At 44.2% G+C, this 20,520-nt stretch overlaps 1 protein-coding gene across 4 annotated transcripts in view; it reads left to right on the plus strand.

The window, feature by feature from the left end:
* Window positions 1–20,520, plus strand: part of BABAM2 (BRISC and BRCA1 A complex member 2) — a 298,575-nt gene that overhangs the window by 249,992 nt on the left and 28,063 nt on the right. For all 4 annotated transcript variants that reach the window (XM_074988576.1, XM_074988574.1, XM_074988575.1 and 1 more), the window contains exon 11: window positions 17,463–17,616. In XM_074988576.1, the coding sequence (XP_074844677.1) occupies window positions 17,463–17,616 (154 nt within the window). The remainder of the gene's footprint in view (window positions 1–17,462; window positions 17,617–20,520) is intronic.

Below are 20,520 nucleotides of genomic sequence, written 5' to 3' on the forward strand. Positions count from 1 at the left end.
CAGGAACACCTGGAGCACCTTTTGAAAGTTAAGTCCTGGGGTTGGGGGCACAGCTGGGCAGGGTTAAGCCTGGGGCAGGTTAGGGCTGCAGGAAGCTGGGGGTGGAGTTGAGGTGGAGCCACTGGGGTTGGGGGGGGGCAGCAGTTGAACTGGGGTGGGGGGCATTGAGCTAGAACCACAGCCACACGTGGGGGAGGTGAGCCAGGCCGCAGGGGGGTTGAACCGAGTCCGCACACAGGGGTTTGAAGTCGGGGTTGAGCCAGAGTCACAGGGGGTTCAGCCAGAGCCACGCGTGGGGTAGTTGAACCAGGGCCACTAGCGGGGGTGATGAGCTGGAGCTGTACTTGGGTGGCGACCTGGTGGGGGTTTGAAGTGGGGGAGGGGCCATGGGTGGGGTTGAGCCGGAGCCGCGAATGAGGGGTGGTGAGCTGGTGGTGGGGTTTGAACTGGATGGGGGAGGGGGTTGAGCTGGAGCCACATGTGAGGAGTGGTGAGCCAGAGCCAGAGCCTGACAGGGGTTGTAGGGTGAGCCAGGGCCATGCCTGGGTGGTGAGCAGGGCTGGAGGGGGGTTGAACCAGGACCGTGCAGGAAGAGAGGCGGTTGAACTGGGGCCAGAGGGAGCAATATACTGAGTTGCATTTAACTCCTGTTAATGAGATGCAACTCGAAATCATGCATTTCAAGGGTTTACTGATACCTGGATTCCTAGTTCCATTCCTAAACTACAAGACTAGATTTCTTTCCAGCGCTGCTTTCTGTGTATATTACACGAGTGAGTTGTTTCTGTCTACTTTCTAAAATAGTAAAATTTAGCACTTTACCATACTACTACTAAAAGGCCAGTATGCTTCTTGCATCAGCCACAGAATTGTGAAGTAAATTCCAATTGCAGAGCCAAATTCTCCCCTCAGATGTGTGCTGTAACAGGGGGGCACAGATGTGACTCAAAAAGTAATCTGCGGTCAGAAAGGTACGTGGAAGTAAGTGTAGTGAAATTTGCAGACAATTGGATTGTACAGGAATAATTTAGAATATAATTTTAAAACAAGAAGTTTTCACAGAAGTGAAATTGGAAGAAGGTGAGGCTATAGAGGTGTTACCGAGAGCAAAGTGTAGATTTTAGGAACTGTATTTCTGGTGATGAAAAATGAGCAGAAAACGTGTGATTTTCAGATCTCAGGCTGTTTGAAATACTGAGTTTCTTTTTACTTGTATGCTGAGTAAAATTAATAAGAAGACATTGAGAGAGACTGCCATTTTTATACAAACACTTGTCAGAGGAGAAACACACTTTAAGTGCCTCCATATTCTACTGAAATGCTACTCAGAATTTCTCAACTAATTGCAAAGGCTCTCTCTCTCCTGTGACAGTATTAGTGCAGTATGAAGGATAAATGTCTCTTTTCTCCAGCAGTGGGATGCCATAGTCCCAAATCTATATGAAGTTTGAGCACAGATTTTTCTACCCTGACAGAAACCACTAGTACTTACAGTGCAGACTACAAATGGTTCAAATAGATAAGATTCAGCTCTATAGTTTCTCATGACTGCTAAAAGAAGTTGCTATAGAAACTGGTGCACCAGAAAAAATGCAATGAAGTGGAAACGAGGGTGGAAGGCCTTGGGAATTTAAAGAGAGAGCAAGAGATGAATACAAGTCAGAAAGACATGGGGTGCACATGAGAGACAGCAAACTCCTCAATCCCACTGGAGAGATTTATAGTCATAAGAGTTAAAGACAGAAAGCCCAGCTGGAGACAGTGCAGGATAGTTACTTATGGTACATTTTCTGGTGTTTTGTCCAGTCTAGCTTTTAAAAGCCCTGAGCAATAAGGTTAATGGGGATGGGGCATAACTTCACACGAAAGATAGAAGTGATTATAATGTATTTGCTTTTCTTTTGTTACTGGAGACTGAACAGACTCTTAATTTGTGCCGTGAACTATTTCCCATCTAAGACTAAACAGAAAATACAGAAACTTGGTTTGAAGCACATAATTTAAATTTATAGTTTTCACAAGCTCTCACACACAGTCTCTCTAAAAAGTCATCCCAAAATGCACTGTGATTATTTTGTATCATAAGAATGGAGCAGAAAAAAAACAAAACGTGAAGTTCAGCAGATCTACCACTAATAATTAAGGTAAAAGCTATTCCGTGGTACTAAGTTGTATCTTTCTTGAAAAGCCCCTTTGAAGTGTACAACCCCTTCTAATTTATGTAGCCCTTGGAGCTAGCTTTAGCATTTATTTTAAGCAGCAGTAATGCAAGGAACCTACAACCCTGTATCCTGTGAGAAATTGGCTTCAGCAGTTAATGTAAGGATTGAGGACTATGAAATATGGCACAAATGGCCCAAGTTTTGGGGAACTGGAAATGGAGTGTGGAAGAGGGCATTTTGTTCATAAAGACATGAACAAACCAAACGCATCTGAGCTAACACTATAGCTTCTGGATAGAACATCTGCAGATAGCTTTCCATAAGAGTGCCGTCACACCAAAGTGATACATATGATAATAAATTGAGATGATTTATATGCTAATCTGTATGAGGACACCCCAACATTAGTCAGATGAGGAATACAAGTAAGGGAGGGGTTAGAAACACCTATATGTTATGTTTTAAATACAATTGTGTTGGCATAACATATTATAAACATTGTCTCCCAGCCTATAGGCAGTAGGAGAAAAAGATGTAGCATTTGGGAGGTGCCAGGACAATGGCCACTGGTAATCATGAATAAGGTGATGTACCAAGCAATGTTATGGCTCACATATCACTTTGTTCTGCAAGGAACGGTGTGAGTATATGCATGTTCAGATGTACATTCTCTGTTATCTCTGTCCAGCTTACTGAGTTAGGGTGTTTGTGACTTTACTAAATGTATTAGTAAGATATTGTAAATATAATAGTGTTCCTATAGTGTGAGCGTTGCAACTGTAAACATCAGGGGTCCTCACTATGCTATTATTTTAATAATATGGGGCATGAGCTTGGGATGAGAACCTGTTAAACCTCAATGTGATAACTGAGAATTCTTAAATAATCAATATAATTAATACATAGTGGTTAGCCTAGGCTAACTTTGGCAAATGTTTTGGCATTGTGGGCTTGTCTAACTTGACACTCTCCGTAAAATTTTGCATCATTGAACTATTACTAATGCTGCTGCCCTGGGGATGATAACGATGGGAACTGTAGTGTATTTTTACCACCATGTCATCTGTCTCTGTTAGGGTGGCCAAATAGCAAGTGTGAAAACTTGGGAAGGGTGGGCATAATGGCACCTATCTAAGACAAACCTGGAGGATAATAAGTGTCCCTATAAAATCAGGACACCGGTCCCCTTAATCTCTGTTCACATCAAATCTAGGTGGCACAGTAATAAACAGGCCAGTGGTCAGCAATACCTGGTTTACACTATAGCTCTCGTTACTACTGCTGATAGGAATTGTCACTAAAGTATAGACCTGGCAATGGAAAAATCCTGTTCAGTCATTCTCAAACCAGGCAGAATTATACACTTCTAAAACCAGTTTGTATAGGAGATGCATAAATTCTAGGCTCAGTGCAGTCCACAAGATAAACATGTTCATACGCCATAGTGTGCAGGAACAGTTGATTCCAACTTAAGTCATTGTTTCCATTATTCAGAAAGACACATGAGCTACAGAAAGAAAATTATCAAAAATAACCACTTCTGTATTTTAGACTTTATGGGTCCACAGGAAACTTAGACTCACCCATAATAAGTGGTTGTCTAGCTAAATAAAATCATGCTGGATTATGGATGCTGCCGGATGAGAGAATGTTATTCTTCATTCATTCTTTCTCCTCTTTGTAAAAATATTACTACTATAGCGTTGCTGGCATAGAATGGCTGCTGCATTTCCAACCAACTGAAAATTCACTTCGTTGGTTGACAATGATTCCTATACATATGGACCAGACTCACCCTTCACTCTGCACTTTGACCCAACAGAACTGAAGCTATTGATTTTCAGCCGCAGAAAGTCAAGGGAGGAGTGGTGAGATACACTAGAAAAGCTAATAGTAAGCTTTCTTCCACTGAAGGATTTTTGACCCGGCCACCACAAGCCCAAGCATGCTGGTGACTAGACCAGGTCACGTCGTGTTGGTAGGTGCAATAAATTACCTACCGTCTACACTAGTGTCTACACTAGCCAGCTACTTCGAAGTAGGTGGCACAACGTCGAAATAGCACACGTCACTTCTACACGCGCCATGTGCTATTTTGATGTTGAAATCGACGTTAGACGGTGAGATGTCGAAATCGCTATTCCTATGTAGACGATCTGCATCCCGCTAGGTCGAAATAGCGGGGTCCTCCATGGCAGCCATCAGCTGAGGGGTTGAGAGACGCTCTGTCCAGCCCCTGCAGGGCTCTATGGTCACCACATGCAGCAGCCCTTAGCCCAGGGCTTCTGGCGGCTGCAGCTGCTGCTGCTGCTGTTGCTGCAGCTGGGGGTCCAGCTGTGTGCATGGGGTCTGCAACCGGTCGTTAGCTCTGTGGACCTCATGCTGTGCAGTCTGAGTGTTTCTGGGAGGGGCCCTTTAAGGGAGCCATTGCTCTTGCCCCAGAAGGACTAGTCCAGCCTGTGACCCTGTCTGCAGTCTTTGCTGGCCCCTTATTTCGACAGAGAGTGCTGTGTGTGTGGACACTCCGCATTCCCTTCTGGGGCGGCTCCTTTCGATGTTCCCCATCGCTACTTTGACGTTGAACGTCGATGGTAGCAGCCCTGGAAGATGTGTAGACGATACGCATCGAAGTAGCCTATTTTGATGTTCTTACTTCGAAATAGGCTACTTCGACGTAGTGTGCTCGTGTAGACTTGGCCATGGAGTTTTCATCACTAGAGCTCCCACAAGAACTTTGTGGAACCTGCTTTCTATAGTAAGGCCTCACCTGGAGAAGGGGCAATGATATCGTTGCCTGCCTTCTCCCAGTGGTGAATGCCTCCCCTGGTGTCACAGCTCTAACCTATGCAGAGGATAAATTTTCATGTCCCTGCACCCATGGTCTGAATCTGGTCTATGGTTTGTAAAGCATGTAGGGCTCTTTCGTGAGGAAAGGTGTTATCTAATGGGACCATGAATTATATATGTTACATATTTTGTCCTTTTAATGTTATTCGTACAAGGAAATATACATATATAACATCAGAACAGAAGCAGGAGTAAATACTAAACAGTTGTCACTAAAGGGTCTAGCTAGTGTCCAGATAGCTCACCAGGGATGTCTCTTGTATACCTCAAATAAAATGTGTGTGTTTATACCTTTAAAAAAAAGTTAAAATTCTTCATCAGTCATTAACTTCATGTGGGAGGTGGACTGTCCACATAATGCTTCTTTGTGCGACTGTACTCTCTACAAGAACAAAAGTGCATTTGTATTTCTGAGCCCCACCCACGGCAGGAGGTTTCATTCGCTCTTTACGTAGTCTGTGAATCTCCGTATGGAGGTGGAACAATCCTTTCAGTGAAATGTGATGGAATGAAGTCATTGCAAAACATAAATGAATCCTTAGAACTTTTCAGTGAGCTTCCCAAAATCTTTGTATGGTATGTATGTTGGCATTACTAGCACCATTTTACAGCTTTAGAAACCTATTGCTCCAACAGACACTGCTTTTAGCCATATGAACAAGTAGGCTGAGGCAAGTTGGCACGTGACTCGGCCCCACACGAGTTTGCCAGGGACTGACTGACACACATATTAACAGCTCATAAATGTGCTTTGATTTCATCCTTTTTCAAAGAGGACTAAATAAAAATGCTTGAACAAACAGTTCTCATGTATCAGCAGGATCCACATGGACCACTTGGCAGGATAGTACAGTAAGATTCACACTCCAGTGTGCAGTGGTCTGTTTGTTCAACTCTTACAATAAAGGCCTGGATTACACTACAGAGCTAGATCAAAAGAAGTCAGCTCACACTTATTTATCTTTGTGTCTAAAATGTAGCTCCCACCAATGTAACTTGCCCGCTACCCCAACGTAATAACTCTACCTCCATGAAAGCCATAGTGCTTAAGTTGATGTCACTGGGTCAACACTGCGTCAATGTAGACATTGCATTGCTCATATCAACTGATGCTGCCCTTCAGAAATAGTCCCACATTGCCACACACTGGCAGGTGAGTGAGTGTAAGTGACCCCAGTGAGGAAGCTCACAGCTGACACCAGGAATGTAGTGTGGACATGTAAAACCAATTACCGAGGTGGCTGTTCATTAGCGTGACTTAGATTGGCTTAATTTTGTAGTGTATATTTGTGTTAAGAATTTGAGACATGCTCACTATGTAGGAAGTCCCTGTTAAAGATGTGCAGGCGTGTGCTCTTAACCACCAAACCAAACTACTTTCTCTGGCTTAAGAGCTAGCTAAATATTGAGAGTTGATTTGCTTGATACCCATGTTGCCAAATATACAGCATAGCTCCCATTCCTTCTCATAGCATTTACCACAGAAGTTAAGTTTTTTTTTTTCTTTTGTTCTCAGCTACACTATTCTTGCAGCAGACATGTTCATGTGCTGTACTGCAAATTCTTTACAAATAGGTAATGGGAGTGTTCCAGTCAAATACAGGCTGGAGAGAAAAGATAAAGTGAAACCACTTCTGTTTCTTTTTTATGATCTGAGTTCCTTATCATCTCTCTGAGATTTATAAATATGGGAGAGATGTACAGCCTGAGAGAGAACCCTGTAAGTATGAAGCAAGGTGTTGTCATATAAAACAAATTATGGGTTGCTTATAGATAGGAAATAATTAACACAGTAGGGCTCTTTAAAAAAAGATAAAGGACTTCCTTCCCTTTTTCTCGTTGGTTTATTTACCTTGCTTGCAAGAAACCACTGAAATGAAAAGCTTTACATAGGACCTTCCTGCTACAAGTTTTAGATACACATCATTTTAAAAAAATAACCTTCAACTGCACTGCCCAGTGGGGCACATTTTACAGTTCTCTAAGTCCGTAATGAATCACTGTGTTTCACTTTAGCCTTCTGGCCAACATTCATAGTTCATTTCTTGTTTCACTATCTGAGGTTTGTTTATAATAGTTCTCCCTAGAAGGCTGACCTGGTGTTGTTGGGTCCTTCAGGGCTTGGGGGGTGGAGTGGGTAAGGGGATGTGTGTCGGGGGGGTCAGGGTAGGAGGCTGGCAGTATGTGGGGGGTGCAGGAATCAGGGTTGAGGATAAACAGGGACTCGGCAGGTGTTGGTGGGTGCAGAAGGCAGAGCAGAGCATTGAGAGGTGTTGCAGGGTCTGAGGGGATGTGGTGGGGATGCATGAGTCAGGGTAGGGAGTTGGGAGGTGTCGGGGGAGCTAAGGTGGGAGCTGGCTGGCTGCTCGCCAGAGCCAGCCTGGGCAGCAGGGACTACAAAAGCCACCTGATGGCTGCTCCCCAGGAGTGGCCAAGGTAGCAGGGGTTATGCTGCCAGCCAGCAGCTGCTCCCCAAGGCTGAAGGGCTTGCTGTCCCTTTGTGATTATTCTGTGGTCTAACCATCCCCATGCTCACTGACCCTCATGTCATTTGACCCTTCCTTTTGTGTTGGTAAGAAACAGTTGCACTCCACACATACCCCATTGTCATGGCCCAACTAAACCCTGACTTTGCTTTAAATTACAGTAAGAGGAAGCTGTATACCAAATTTAGTGCTCCTAGCTCTTACCATTTAGGGGTTGTTCTTGAACAAACGGACTCACAGACAGACACACAACTCTCAAATACACAGTAGATCGTGCAGGTAAAGTGTGTAAATACTCAGACTCAGTCTTTGTGTTAAAATCTTAATTTAAGCCCTAGAGATAGAGAGCAGATATTTAAAAAGGTACAAACAGGGATGACAGTGGGTAAAGAGATGAAATTAGGGGAAGCAGTAGACTGGATATAAGGAAATGGATGCAGTTTAGGCAGGGCTGCACAGAAGCTTTGGAGACCTGGGACAAAATCTGAAACTCAGGTCTCCTCACCCTTCTAAAACAAATTATCACTGAAGGGAGGCCCAGGAGACAGGATTTGGTTAGGAGACTGAGCCAGACCACTCCCATACTGCAGCAGTGGCCCAGCTCCTGGTGCAGCGGGGCTGTGCTCTGCTTCTCACTCCACATGCTGCAACCTGGTGTGCACGGTCACAGCACCACTCAGGTTTGGCTTTGTACTGGTGTGACCCTACACCTCAGGTCACATGATCACTTGGTTGGAGGCCCTCTCAAATGAGGGGTCTGGGACAAACTGACCTTTTGGTACACACCCCTCCTCTTCATGATTAGGCCATGAAGTACCTTTACTTGTAGTAAGACCAAAGCCTGGTCTATCTTAGAAAATCAGTTCAACCAAACTTTCCATTCTTCAGCAAAGTCTGATGCTCATCCCTGCTTAATTGTGTCTCCTAACAACCTTCCAAATCCTGTCTCCTGGGCCTCCCTTCAATAGTACATGTGAACTCTGGTGCTGAGAAGGAACGGCTTCATGGTTTTAAAGCAACAATTGGATAATATCCTGGACAACTGGATTTTGTCCCTGCTTCACAGAGTTCCTGTGATGCTCATCAAGTCATTTAGACGAAACTCTTCACATGTGGTCATCAGTTTTGTGTTACTGAGCACTCACAGCTGTCGAACATATGAAATCAGACCTTAGGTCAGAGGGTGGTAACCATAACAGCAAGAAGAGCCTTTTTTTTAATTCCGTAAAAAACCTCAGTAATTCACGAGCCGCAATGCAAGTGAATACAAGTCGGTCCTTGGTAAATAGTCTCAAACCATACTTTTTGTAACCCCTATTTTAAGAACAATGCATATAATGATTTGTAATGAGATACATGTTTACTGCAGGACGTGCACCATTTATCAAAAATAATCAGGAGGGGGTTTTTTTGTTTTGTTTTTTGTTTTGTTTTTACTTTGCAAATTTAGCTCCGGCGCCACAGGTTGCAGACCCCTGTCATAGGTGAATCATATTGTGTACTCAAAATTAGTGGGCAGTCTTGTCCTTAGTATCCCAGGACTGCAGTTGCTCATCTCTAAAATGGGGATAAAATCCCACACACACTTCACAGTATTAATAAAATAAATTAATTAATTACTGTTAAGCACTCAGTGTGTGTGGTAATGAGTACCTTAGACAAGCCCATGACGAAGATATTAGTTCTTAGTGCAGAGCAGGGTTTGAATAGTAACAGTAATAGTATTCAGGGTTTGAATAGTATGCAATAAACTGTGCTTGGAGACCTACACTGAAGAACAAGGATCAAACAAAGCTCTGAGGAACTGCACATTCAGCGAGCAATATTTGTACTGTCAATGGTATATTCAGGGCTGCCATTGGGGAGGCAAAGGGGACTGCTGCTGAGGGGCTCAGAGATTTAAAAGAGCCTGGGGCTCCAGGCTGCCTTTGCTACTTCAGTGGTGGTAGTAGCCAGATCCCTGGGCTCTTTAAATTGCCACCAGAGCCCCAGATGCGTGCACCTGGCAGCACTGAAGGGCTGGTTCCCAGCCCTGACCTTTCCATCCAAGGGCCGGGTGAAGTCTGTTCTCAGCCTTGGGCATATTAGCTGCTGGGCCAACAGGGCCTACGTCCAAAGGTCCTGGAAAAACAGGCACCCCAGTTCCCCTGCACTGCTTGCTCTAGGGCAGGGGAGAGCCTTTGTCATTCCCACACTATGTCCCCGCACCCCTTCCCTGTTCCCTCCCAGCATCTTTTTGCTCAGGGGTTGTGGACAGAGCAGGACGGAGCTGCTTTTCCCACACGCTCCCCTCCAGGCACCGCTTCAGTCACTAAATGCTGCCTCCTGGGTCTTAGTGCCTGCCCATTTCCACTACAACTGGGAGCGCAGGGCAGGTGAGGTGGGTAGGGGAGAGAATGGGGTAGAGTAGTGGATATGAGCAGTGGCGGAGACGAGCAGGAGCCCAGCATTTAGAATTCCCTCGGCAGCCGCAGATTCAACAGGGAGACAGTTGTAGCAGCGCCAAAGCAGGGATATCGCTACAGCAGCTAGTGCTGCAGTAGGTGCTGGTAGTAGCTGGAGCTCCCCCTTTATGCCTTCCTCTCCCCCAGCACTGGCAGTCCGGGTACCACTGCGTGAAGGTGGGGAGAGCCAGTGAATCAAGGGGACTGTCTTCATCATGCACATGTGGGTGCCTGATGTGCTTGGGCACACTCCCCTTCCCCACCCCCCCACCCCCCACCCACACACACAACAGTCAAACTAAGGCTAAGGCCTGAGAACCGGAAGGGCTGTACCAGCCCCCTATGGCCTAGGGCTATCATAAGGGGGAAGGGAGCCTCAGTCAGTACTCCCTCCCCCACCCCCATACTCCCTGTGGCTCCGGCCATCCTGCACCAGCTACCTTCCCCCACCCCCTCCCCGAATCTTTGAGGCCGTGTCCCTCAGAGGATGAGCTTCTTTGGGGTAAGAGGGTGGGGGCTGTGGTAAGAAAGGAAGAGGCTTGGGGAAAAGTACAGACGCTCGCCTGCCCTGGGCTGTCAGGACTCCCTGGCCAGATTGCGAAAATGCTCCATCTGTAGAGGGTCTGCAGGCTCTCCATTTGAGACCTCTGGCTGAGTCAGTGTTCCCTGGTACCCTTTTTGTTCAGAGTAACAAACATTTCAGAGTAATGAACAACTTCCCTTCCTATGCTGTTCGTAACTCTGAGGTTCTACTGTCTACTAAAAGGAATATAAAATCAACTGTCCAAAAAAATGCGTATTACATATTACATTTACTCATTAGATTAGCTTCAAGGTAAGTAATACTCTCATTAACTGGGGTTGTTCACATGTGTGATCTGATTTGTTAACATTATTCTGTCCCAGATCTCAGTGTTATTAACCCGTGAGAAGGTATGCAAAAAAGCTTTCTCATTTATGGCATAATTTTTCAGGCAATTGCTAGCCAGGGTTTGACGGCACAGTAGCAAGAAAAACTCAAATGAGTATGTGTTTTTGTAGCTTCTTTTATATTTAGAAAACATTAAACTACTGTAGTTATTTATAAACTGTAATTAAGTCTCTGTGATTCATTCTTGATGTGCAAATCACTTTTTCATTTTGGAATAAACACAGCATAAAAAGTTAGGGGACTCTTGAAGTCCTTCACTCAGGGTTTATATCAGTTACTACAATACAATTTTTGCCCAAGTAAGGATGAGAACTCTGCTAGATTAGGAAGTTCCAATTGACTCTTGGTCATTAGACTGCAAATTGTAGTACAGTCTGAAGCATCTTTCTGTTTTTTCCCTACTAGTGTGTATCTATGCTCAATCACATTTTTTCAATTATTCCTTTTTCAAAAAGACAAAGTTAAAAAAATCAAAGTAATTAAATTAGTGTGAAGTGGAACAGAATCAGACAGCTTTACTTTTCTGAACCAGTTAAAAGACTTTACATTTTCCAGTGGATGTGCTTCTATTCCTGGAAAACAGGGAGTAAGTAGGACTTCCTTTGACACCCCTTTCATTTTAAAACCAAAGCTAGTTTGATGGCAAGATTTGTACCTTCATAAGTAAATATTATTCTTTAACCGTATGACTTGTGGAAGCTTGCTAGGTGATGTGACTCACCTAGTGGAAGTTATTTTTAGATGTAATTTGTACCGTTTAGAGGGAGAAAAAAGCTGGTAAGAGCTAAATCCCTTATTATGGTTTACAAAGCTCATGAAACAGCACCCATGCAAAAGATGACTAAGCAAGGGGTCTGTTGCCACTTTCAGGAATTTACAGACATGAGTCATACACTTATTGTCTTGCAGATACGCCACCAAGGTACCTATGAGTCAGCTTTGATTTGGAAATAGCACTTGCGTTCAACATGATTACTTTTTTGTGGTTCTTAAATATCTAAATGCTGTGGCTAAATTATATGCTAAACCAAAGCTTGCGTTTGTAACCTTCCCAATTCACATGTTCACTGAAGTGTGATTTATTTTGCATTGTGATGCATTCTATATAGTAAAATATAAATGTTGTCTTTGATTGATATATTTTGCCAACATTCATCTCTGTTCCCTTGCATGCTATGAAGAAGCAGATTTTACTTGTGTTCTATAACACAGTTATGTAATTTGTATAACTAAAGGGCAGAAGTCTTTTCCATCACTCCTTTGCCACATCCACAAAAAGATAGAAGTGATCAAGAGTATTGAACCTTTATCTTCAAAACCCCTTGTAAATATTAACCAGTAATATGTTCACTTATTTTAGGTGCTCTGAAAACTTTGGGGGGCAAATTCAAACTACTGATTAATTCCAGTGGACTCATGCCAACTGTGCCAGCAATGAATTTAGTCCTTAATGTCCATGTCTGAAATAATAATTTGAGATGTATAGAACACTTCAAAGTTCAGGACCATTTCCTGTTTACTTGAACTATAGGGCTATGGCAGCACTAGGAAGTAAATTTGAAAGCGTTTTCAAAAGCAGGGGCAATTTCAAAATGAGCAGCAGAGCAACTACACACACATTGCTCATTTCAAAATCAACATTGAAATAAAAAGGTGGTCATTTCAAAAGCATTGTTCCACTCCCATCTTGGGAACAATGCCTCATTTTGATGTCAATTTCTAAAGGAAACGTGTGGCCACTCCTCTGGCTGCCATTTCAGAATTACAAGTCCTCCACCATGCCTCCCGCTCACCCCACCCCCAGAGCTCAGAGATGCCCTAGCCAGCACCCAGGGCTCTATGGCTGTCAGCTCCAGCTGCCTTAAAGGAGCAGGGACACAGAAACTTTAAGCAGGAAGCTGAGAGTGTGCCAGCAGCCATAGGACCACATGCTCACAGCTGCACACTCTCCAGCACCCCTCTGAACACCAGAAGAACAGACAGCTGGAGCCATGATCAGCAGGCAAGACCCCAGGGATCCCAAGGCACCAAGCAGCAGGGCTCCCAGGACCCTGGGCAGCCAGTGAAAAAGAGGGGTGCCCTGTGGCCCGAGGCTGAGGTCTGGGATCTCCTGGCCATCTGGGGGGATGAGAATGTCCTCCAAATGGAGGGGCGGAAGGGTAAAGTGGCCACTTCCGCCCAGCTGGCAGGCCAGGGCTAAGTCAGGGGCCCCCAGGCCAAGGCTTTCCAGACGGCCTCCTGCAAGTGCACTGCTTCTAGTGCATCACAGCCTCAGCCACCCAGCATTCCATGAAGAGCTCATGCTTCTTCTCCACGAGGTTGTGGAGAGCACAGCATGCACCCACGACTGCGAGCACGCTGAGGAGGTCCACGTCCAGGCGTGTGAGCAAGTGCCTGAAGCACGCCTTCAGGCACCTAAATGTCTTCTCCACCGTGTTCCCGGCCTGGTTGAGCTGGGTGTCGTATCGGTCCTGGCTCTCAGTGGGGTGGCCCATTTAGGGTCGCATTAGTCAGGCCTGGAAGGGGTAGGCCATATCGGCAGCTGTGCAGGGGACATAGTCATGTCCCCCACCAGGAACTCCTGTGGGGGGACATAGGTGCCCTCAGCCATGCTGCGCCCGAGCCATGAGTTGGGCAGGATGCGGGCATCATGGGCCCTGCCCGCCCACCGTACGCAAATGTCTGTGAAACATCCAGTGGCGTCCACAAGGGCATGGAGGACGACAGAATAGTAGCCCTTCTGATTGGTGTACTGTGTGCGGCTGTGTGGTGGGGCCTGGGTGGTGATGTGGGTGCTGTCCAAGGTGCCAAACCAGTTGGGGAACCCCAGCTGCTGGAACCCAGCAATGGCAGCAGCCATGTCGCCCAAGCGGATGAGGCAGCTCAGGAGGGCGCAGTTGATGGCATCAACGATCTGCATGGGGTGAAGGGCAAAATCGCCCATGAGTGTGTAGCAAGATGTATGGGGGCCTTCTCCTCAAACCCTCCCTGGCTCCCCTCCCCAGGACCCGTCATGGGTATATGGCCCTAGCTGACTTACCTCCAGAAGGACAACCCCTAACAGTGGCCTTCCCCACCCCAAACTGGTGGCCGATCGAGCAGTTGCTATGCAGGGTGGCCAGCTTCCACATGGCGATGGCCACCTTTTTCTCCAGCGGGAGGGTATGGGAGTGCCTTGGTAGCATAGTGCTGGTTCCAGCCACTGGCACAGCTCCATGAAGGTGGCCCTGGTCAGCCTAAAATTGCAGAGCCAACACTTGTTGTCCCACTCCTCCAGAATGATGCGGTCCCACCATTCCCCTCTGGTGGGGTACCACCAGAGGCGATGGCAGGCCTGGGGAAGGGGGTGCTCCAGGTGCACCATGGGTGGGGGCAGTCATCAATGTCCCTTCAACTTCCCAATGCCATTTTCAATGTCCCTTGGTAATGTGGCCACAGCCTAGGTGTGGTTGTGCTCCATAATTAGGGTCACATTTTTGTTTGATGTGGCTCAGGTCACATCCTTAAGTAGAGAAATGCTTGGTTTATGAAATTGGGACTTTAGTTATTCTTTGTATTCTCAGATGGACAATAGCTTTAGAAATCAAAGGCAGCTAGAAGAAAAGACTGGGTTTGAAGTTCAACATGGCACTGCTCTTGGCCAAGAGGGGACAATACAAATTTAAACCACTCTTTGGTTCCTTGGTTTACATCAAATTTAACTCCCGAAAACCTGTGTGTGTGTTTTGGTGATGCAAAGGAGGAAGCATGTTCTTTCTTCTGTTGCTGCACCTCTTTTGAAAATACTCTGAAGAATGAAAGGCTAATCATAGAGAATGAGAGCTTCTCTGACAGCAGTGTCTCTTTTGTGCTTTTAGATAGTAGGTCTACTGCTAGATATTTTCTCTTAAAAACAAAGCTTTTGATTTAGTTAATGGGAGGAAAATGCTATTACTACCTCCATGTAGAGAGAGGTTTTCAGAATTAAGCTAATGGAGACCTGAAATTCTCTAGTAAAAAGATAAATAAAACAAATGAAGATAATCAGATTTAATTTCTTTACTGGAGTTTGCTGCCCTTTATTCATACTTATAAGCAAACAAGCATTTCATACCATTTGCAGTTATTGGAGGGAGGGCAATCAAAGAATTGATTCACAGGGAGAACAGATAAAGGCTGTAGTAAGAAATAGAGTTTAAGTACACAGCCCTGAACAAAGTAAACTTCCAGCTTCAAAACTGAGAACCAATCTCAGGAGTTTATATTGCTCTACACAGAGCAGCTCTTTTGATTCTTTGGTATAAGAGTAATAGTGTCTGTGAGAGGGAGGAACAAGCAGTTTGCTTACTGATAAGTGGGGTCATTGTATGGCAGTTCTGTTTCAGGGATATCATTCATTAGCCACACTACCAGTAGGACTTTGACAAAGTATTTAATCTTTGAATGTAACTTTTATTTTTCTTTAATGTAATAATGTTCTTTTCCCAAATTGATCAAACTAATTCAGTCCATCATGTTGCCTCTTAAATGTATCAAGTAAGCTTATGTGTGGGCTGAGTCCCACAGTTGTTCAGAGCCTTATCACAATATAAAACTCAAACACTGGGTCCCTGTTTTAACTGATCTGCTTTAGCCTGAGTCCACAGCTGGAATATCACAGTGTGTTTTGTATTCCTCTTTACCATTCACATATGGAAGGCATTAGTGTAGGGCTTGGTGGGCCTGATTTGGAGCATCAGGAAAATACAGGTTGTCCAGCTCAAGGAGTATTCAAACCAAGGAAGAGGTAAAGGGTAGATAAACAGGGGGACATAATGTTAAATAGGAAAATTTAAGCTAAATATCAAAATATCTTTATGAGACTGCTGTGTGTTAGGCTGTGGAGTAGGCTTTCGAAGAAGCGATGGAAGCATATCTTGAAACATTTAGCAACAGCGTACACAAAATACAAGCAAATATATTGAAGGAGCAATCCTGTTCTGGCATAGAACTTGGATTTAAGAGGCTTTTTCATTTTTAGTTGCTATGATTCTCAATTTTGCACAGTTTTACAGTTGGTGGTTGGCCTCTGTCGATGCTGCATCTGACCTTATTCAGTCAGAATCCTTGACATCTCATTAGGCAATATTATCATATCACAAATGAAGATATTTATGGCCCCACTTTCGCATAAATGAACTACTGTCTTAAAAAATTAAATTAGCAAATGTGTAAAGAATTTGTTCTTTTGTCTCATTAGTGTCAATATGGAATACATACTTTTGAAATATTAAATAGAATAATGAGGAGTGCTTTGAGGGACAGATATTGCACCGCTAAAGATAATGCAGGTTTTGCCAGGATCAGGCCTTAAAAGTAAATACAGAGCTTGATGTATGAGTAAAGATCTTAAAACAAACTACAGAAATTTTTGAAGTCTACCAAATATAAAAGAAAAGACAAGAAAATATTATGTTCTAAGAATGTGTTTGGTGATTAAAAGGTTAAGTTTTACAAATTGAAGCGCTTCTGCACTACTCTCTCTTGTAGATTGGTTAGCTGATCTAACAGACCTGACTAATCTTGAGATGGCCTCTTTCCTTTAGGGTGATAAGCAAGGGGAGTAAAAGGAGATAAGATCTAATTCTGGGGATACTTAAGAGTAAATCATTTCTGATATCTGTGGCTTTGTAGTTTTATTTGCTTGCTGAAACATTGATGACTGCAAGCTGGGATTCTTTGCTCTGTTCTAGATTCTGCAAGTAACTCACAATGTGATCTTGATCAAGAAATTTAACCTCTCTACGCTTCACTTTAAGCATCTGTAAAATGGGAATAATAATACCAGCTTTTCCGAGGCATGATGTGATGATTGAATATGGCTAATAAAGCCCTTTTAGCTCATTAGATGAAAGGTTCTGTAAAGGTACAATATTGCTCTATTTCACAAAGGTGTGTTAATATTCCTGAAAATAAAAACTGAGCTGGAAACCTAAAGGCTTCATCTACACCAGAGAGATTTGTCGACAAAACTGGGGCATCTTCACACAAAATGCATTTTGTCAACAGAAACTATTGACAAAAACACCACATAGATGCTCGGGGTGGTGCAGGGGGGCCTTTTGTTGACAGAGCAGATCAAAAGATTGATCCGATTTTATGTGTAGATGTGATCTGTCGATAGGAGTTTTGTTGGACCATCTCTGCTGACAGTAACTTGTAGACAGATACTTCTAGTGTAGATGTAGCCAAAGACTTTAATGGATTGTGCTTCCCTGCATTAGAAAGAGAGAGAAAAAGAGTGAGATTGAACTCGTGGATATGCTGTGATTAACCTGTAAATGAACAATAAAATGGTTTGTCTATTCTAATCATTTGATTAGTAAAATAAAATACTTCTGTAAACATAAATCGAGTCAAATATCAACGTAGTAAAAGCCATATTTGTTGTAAGTACAAGAAGAGCTGTTACAATTCCTCATCATTTTCACTTTTTTCCATAAATGATCTGGATAGGTACATTTCTTAACCTGAGTTTAGCATTAACAGCTAGGAATGATATATTTCAGAATAAAGATGAAAGCAAGAAAAGGTATCTCTTTCATGTCACCTTTTTATTTTGCTCTCTTTGCAGTTGACCTACCCCTGTACTTTCCTCGAGACCAGCCAACTCTAACATTTCAGTCAGTCTACCACTTCACTAACAGTGGACAGCTGTATTCCCAGGCCCAGAAGAACTATCCTTACAGCCCACGCTGGGATGGCAATGAAATGGCCAAGAGAGCAAAGTAAGTCAAACTATCATTTAATAGCAAAAGTTTCATTTGTTAGATAGTCATATGTTATGAACTAGTAGAATATAGATTTACCTGTGTGCATTGGACATTATCATATGTGAAACTGTTTCTTTCTAGTGTTTATGTTGGTCCCTTTGTGTTGGAACCAAATGCAGTCTTAATATTCACAAACAGGAGTGAACTTACATGCTTGTATTTTATTAGTAATAATCAATTATTATGGTATTGCCAAAGGACCAACCAGTGGGGCCTCGTTGTGCCGGGCAGCTGGTAATTTTCCTCCAAAGACCTTACACGGGGCTGGTGGAAGGGGAGTATGTAACACACAAGCAGAGCCAAAAATGTGGTGTCAGAAAATGTCATGTTGGTGCACAATTTTTTTTCCAGTGAGTTTAGTTAGGAGGGGTTAAGGAAGAGGAAAGAAAGGTGAAGGAGAGAGAACATTGAAGGAGAGGGGGTAAGAGAGGCAGGCCTCCAGAAAGGAGCTAAGAAGCAGGTGTGGACTGCAGCTGTAGTGAAGCAACATTGGGAAAAAAAGGGGACAGGAATGTTGTAATAAACAGCCAGTGAACAGCAGGCAGAGAGAATCCAGTCAAAACTGTGGCAAGCACTCTGAATCTCCTTTTTTTGGCTGCTCCCACCGTCTGGAGCCTGTGCACTCCTTCTCCAAGGCCACATGGCAAATTGGAGAAGACACACTACGTGGGTCCCTGTTTCTCCAGACTGCAGCAGAGTCTCTCCTGCGCAGTTCTGGACCTGGAAGTTGCTGCCGAAGGCAGCAGTGGTCTCATTTTACCCTCCCCCAGTGCAGCAATGAGTTGCTTTGCACATGTTCCAACAGGTTGGTGTTTCTGATTGTAGTCACAGTAATTTACAAATTCAGGCATAACTGGTTTCTAATTTAGACATTTGTATCTCGGTATAGATGACCTATGCTCCACCCAGAGTATGAGGTTTAAGTCAAGTAAGTCACAGAGTTAATGTTAATTAACTGTTACTTAACTGGAAGCACCAAAGTAGTATAACGAAAACAACATGGAATTGACTCAAAGGTTTTAGAAAGAATATAAACCAGAATATAATGTTTAAAATAAAATTTACGTGTGAGGTAATGAATAAGTAGCACAGATTTCACCTAGATGGAACTCAGTGGGCAGAGACGCTGTACTTAGATTTTGCAAACTGTAGGAATACTGGGTACCAGTAACTCAGAGGGCTTGTCTACACTACCACCTTCCTTCAAAGGAAGGATAGTAATTAGGGTGTTGGGAGTTTACTAATGAAGTGCTGCCATGCATAGGCAACACTTCATTCAGCAAATTCCGCCTCTGCGGCAACTTTGAAGTTTTAAACTTCAAAGTCCTGGCACGCGTCTAGCCACGGCTCACTCACCAGTACTTCAGAGTGCCGGGGCAACTTCCAAGTCCCCTTACTCCTCAAAAGTTTAAAACTTCAGAGTTGCTGCGGGGGGGAATTTGCTTAATGAAGTGCTGCCTATGCACGGCAGCACTTCATTAGTAAACTCCCGACACCCTAATTACCATCCTTCCTTCCAAGGAAGGTGGTAGTGTAGACAAGCCCAGAGTACAGGCTGGATATCGATAATCCAGCTTTCCCTAGTCCAGAAACCTCTGTGGTCTGTTAGCCCTGTGGGTGCTACTGGCTTGATGCACTTACTGGAAAAAGCTGGGAATCTTTCACTCAGCAACTCCTCCCATGCCTTCCCAGAGCTTACAGAGTATCGCAAATAGCTCATTTGCAGTGTTCAAGTTCAGGGAGGGAGTAGTGGGTATGAGGTGTTCTTGGGGAGAGACGCAAAATATTGGTGGCTAGGAGCACAAGCCCAAAGGCAGCAGAGGGGGCCAGAAGAAAAACATGGCAGCCGTGAAGTTCCATGGGACTGAACTCCCTGACCACAGGGTTCCACAGCCACCCTGCCTCTTTGTCCAAGCACCTTCCCCCCAGTAGTGCCCACCCAGTCAATTCTGGCCCCTCTGCTGCTGGAGCAGGGTTCCCAACTGGTTGCAGCTAAGGGTCTCGCATTGACCTCCCCTGGTGTGGCAGATTCCGTGGCTGGGTACCGAACCAGGGAGGTGCAACCTGTATGAGCTGGTCTACAGCACACGTAGAAAGAAAATGGAGGAAAGGAGAGACTCAGACAGGTACCAGGGAGAAGGTGCTAGAGGAAAGCGGAGGGAGAAGTGGCCCAGAGAATTGGGGCAGAGGAAAAGCCCCATCAGCTGCTGCTATTTCCTTTGGCCAGAGCCCAGAGTAGTGAGCTGGCCTGGGCTCCCACCACCTTTCCTCACACCCTAAAATGAGGAGCTAGGAACAATTGAGGATTATTGCCCCATTAACAGTGACTTGCCTATGATGAGAGTGGAAAGACCAGAGGCAGTGGGAGGGTTGCCATGAGCCTCTGAGGTACACGAAAAAACTGCCAGGAAGCATGGGACCCAGAGAACGGGAAAGGAGCCTTGCCACAAAATATAGAAACAAAATGGCATATGAGAATTACCCTAAAAAACTTGAGTCAAAGGAAAATAACTCAGCTGCAAAAATCAGGTGAATTAGGCACATGGTTGTATAGACTGTAACTTGGGAAGGGTAGAAGTAAATAGTAACTGACGCACATGCAAGTCTTACAATGCCTTACATAATATGGCAAATATCAAATAGTAACATTTGGAATTCTGGATGACATATTGCATTAGGTATGTGTTTTTGTTTGTTTATAGTAATTGACTCATTAAGAGAGCTGTCTCCTGTTAAACATATTTTCTTTTTACTGAGTATGTTTGTTAGGGTGGACAAGGAGAGCATTCTGTGCACGTCTCAGAATTTTGTATATACATTTTTCTTTTAAAGAATGAAAATATAACTTGGAAATATCAT

The sequence above is a fragment of the Carettochelys insculpta genome, chromosome 3, assembly GCF_033958435.1.
Source record: "Carettochelys insculpta isolate YL-2023 chromosome 3, ASM3395843v1, whole genome shotgun sequence".
Lineage (NCBI taxonomy): Eukaryota > Metazoa > Chordata > Testudines > Carettochelyidae > Carettochelys > Carettochelys insculpta.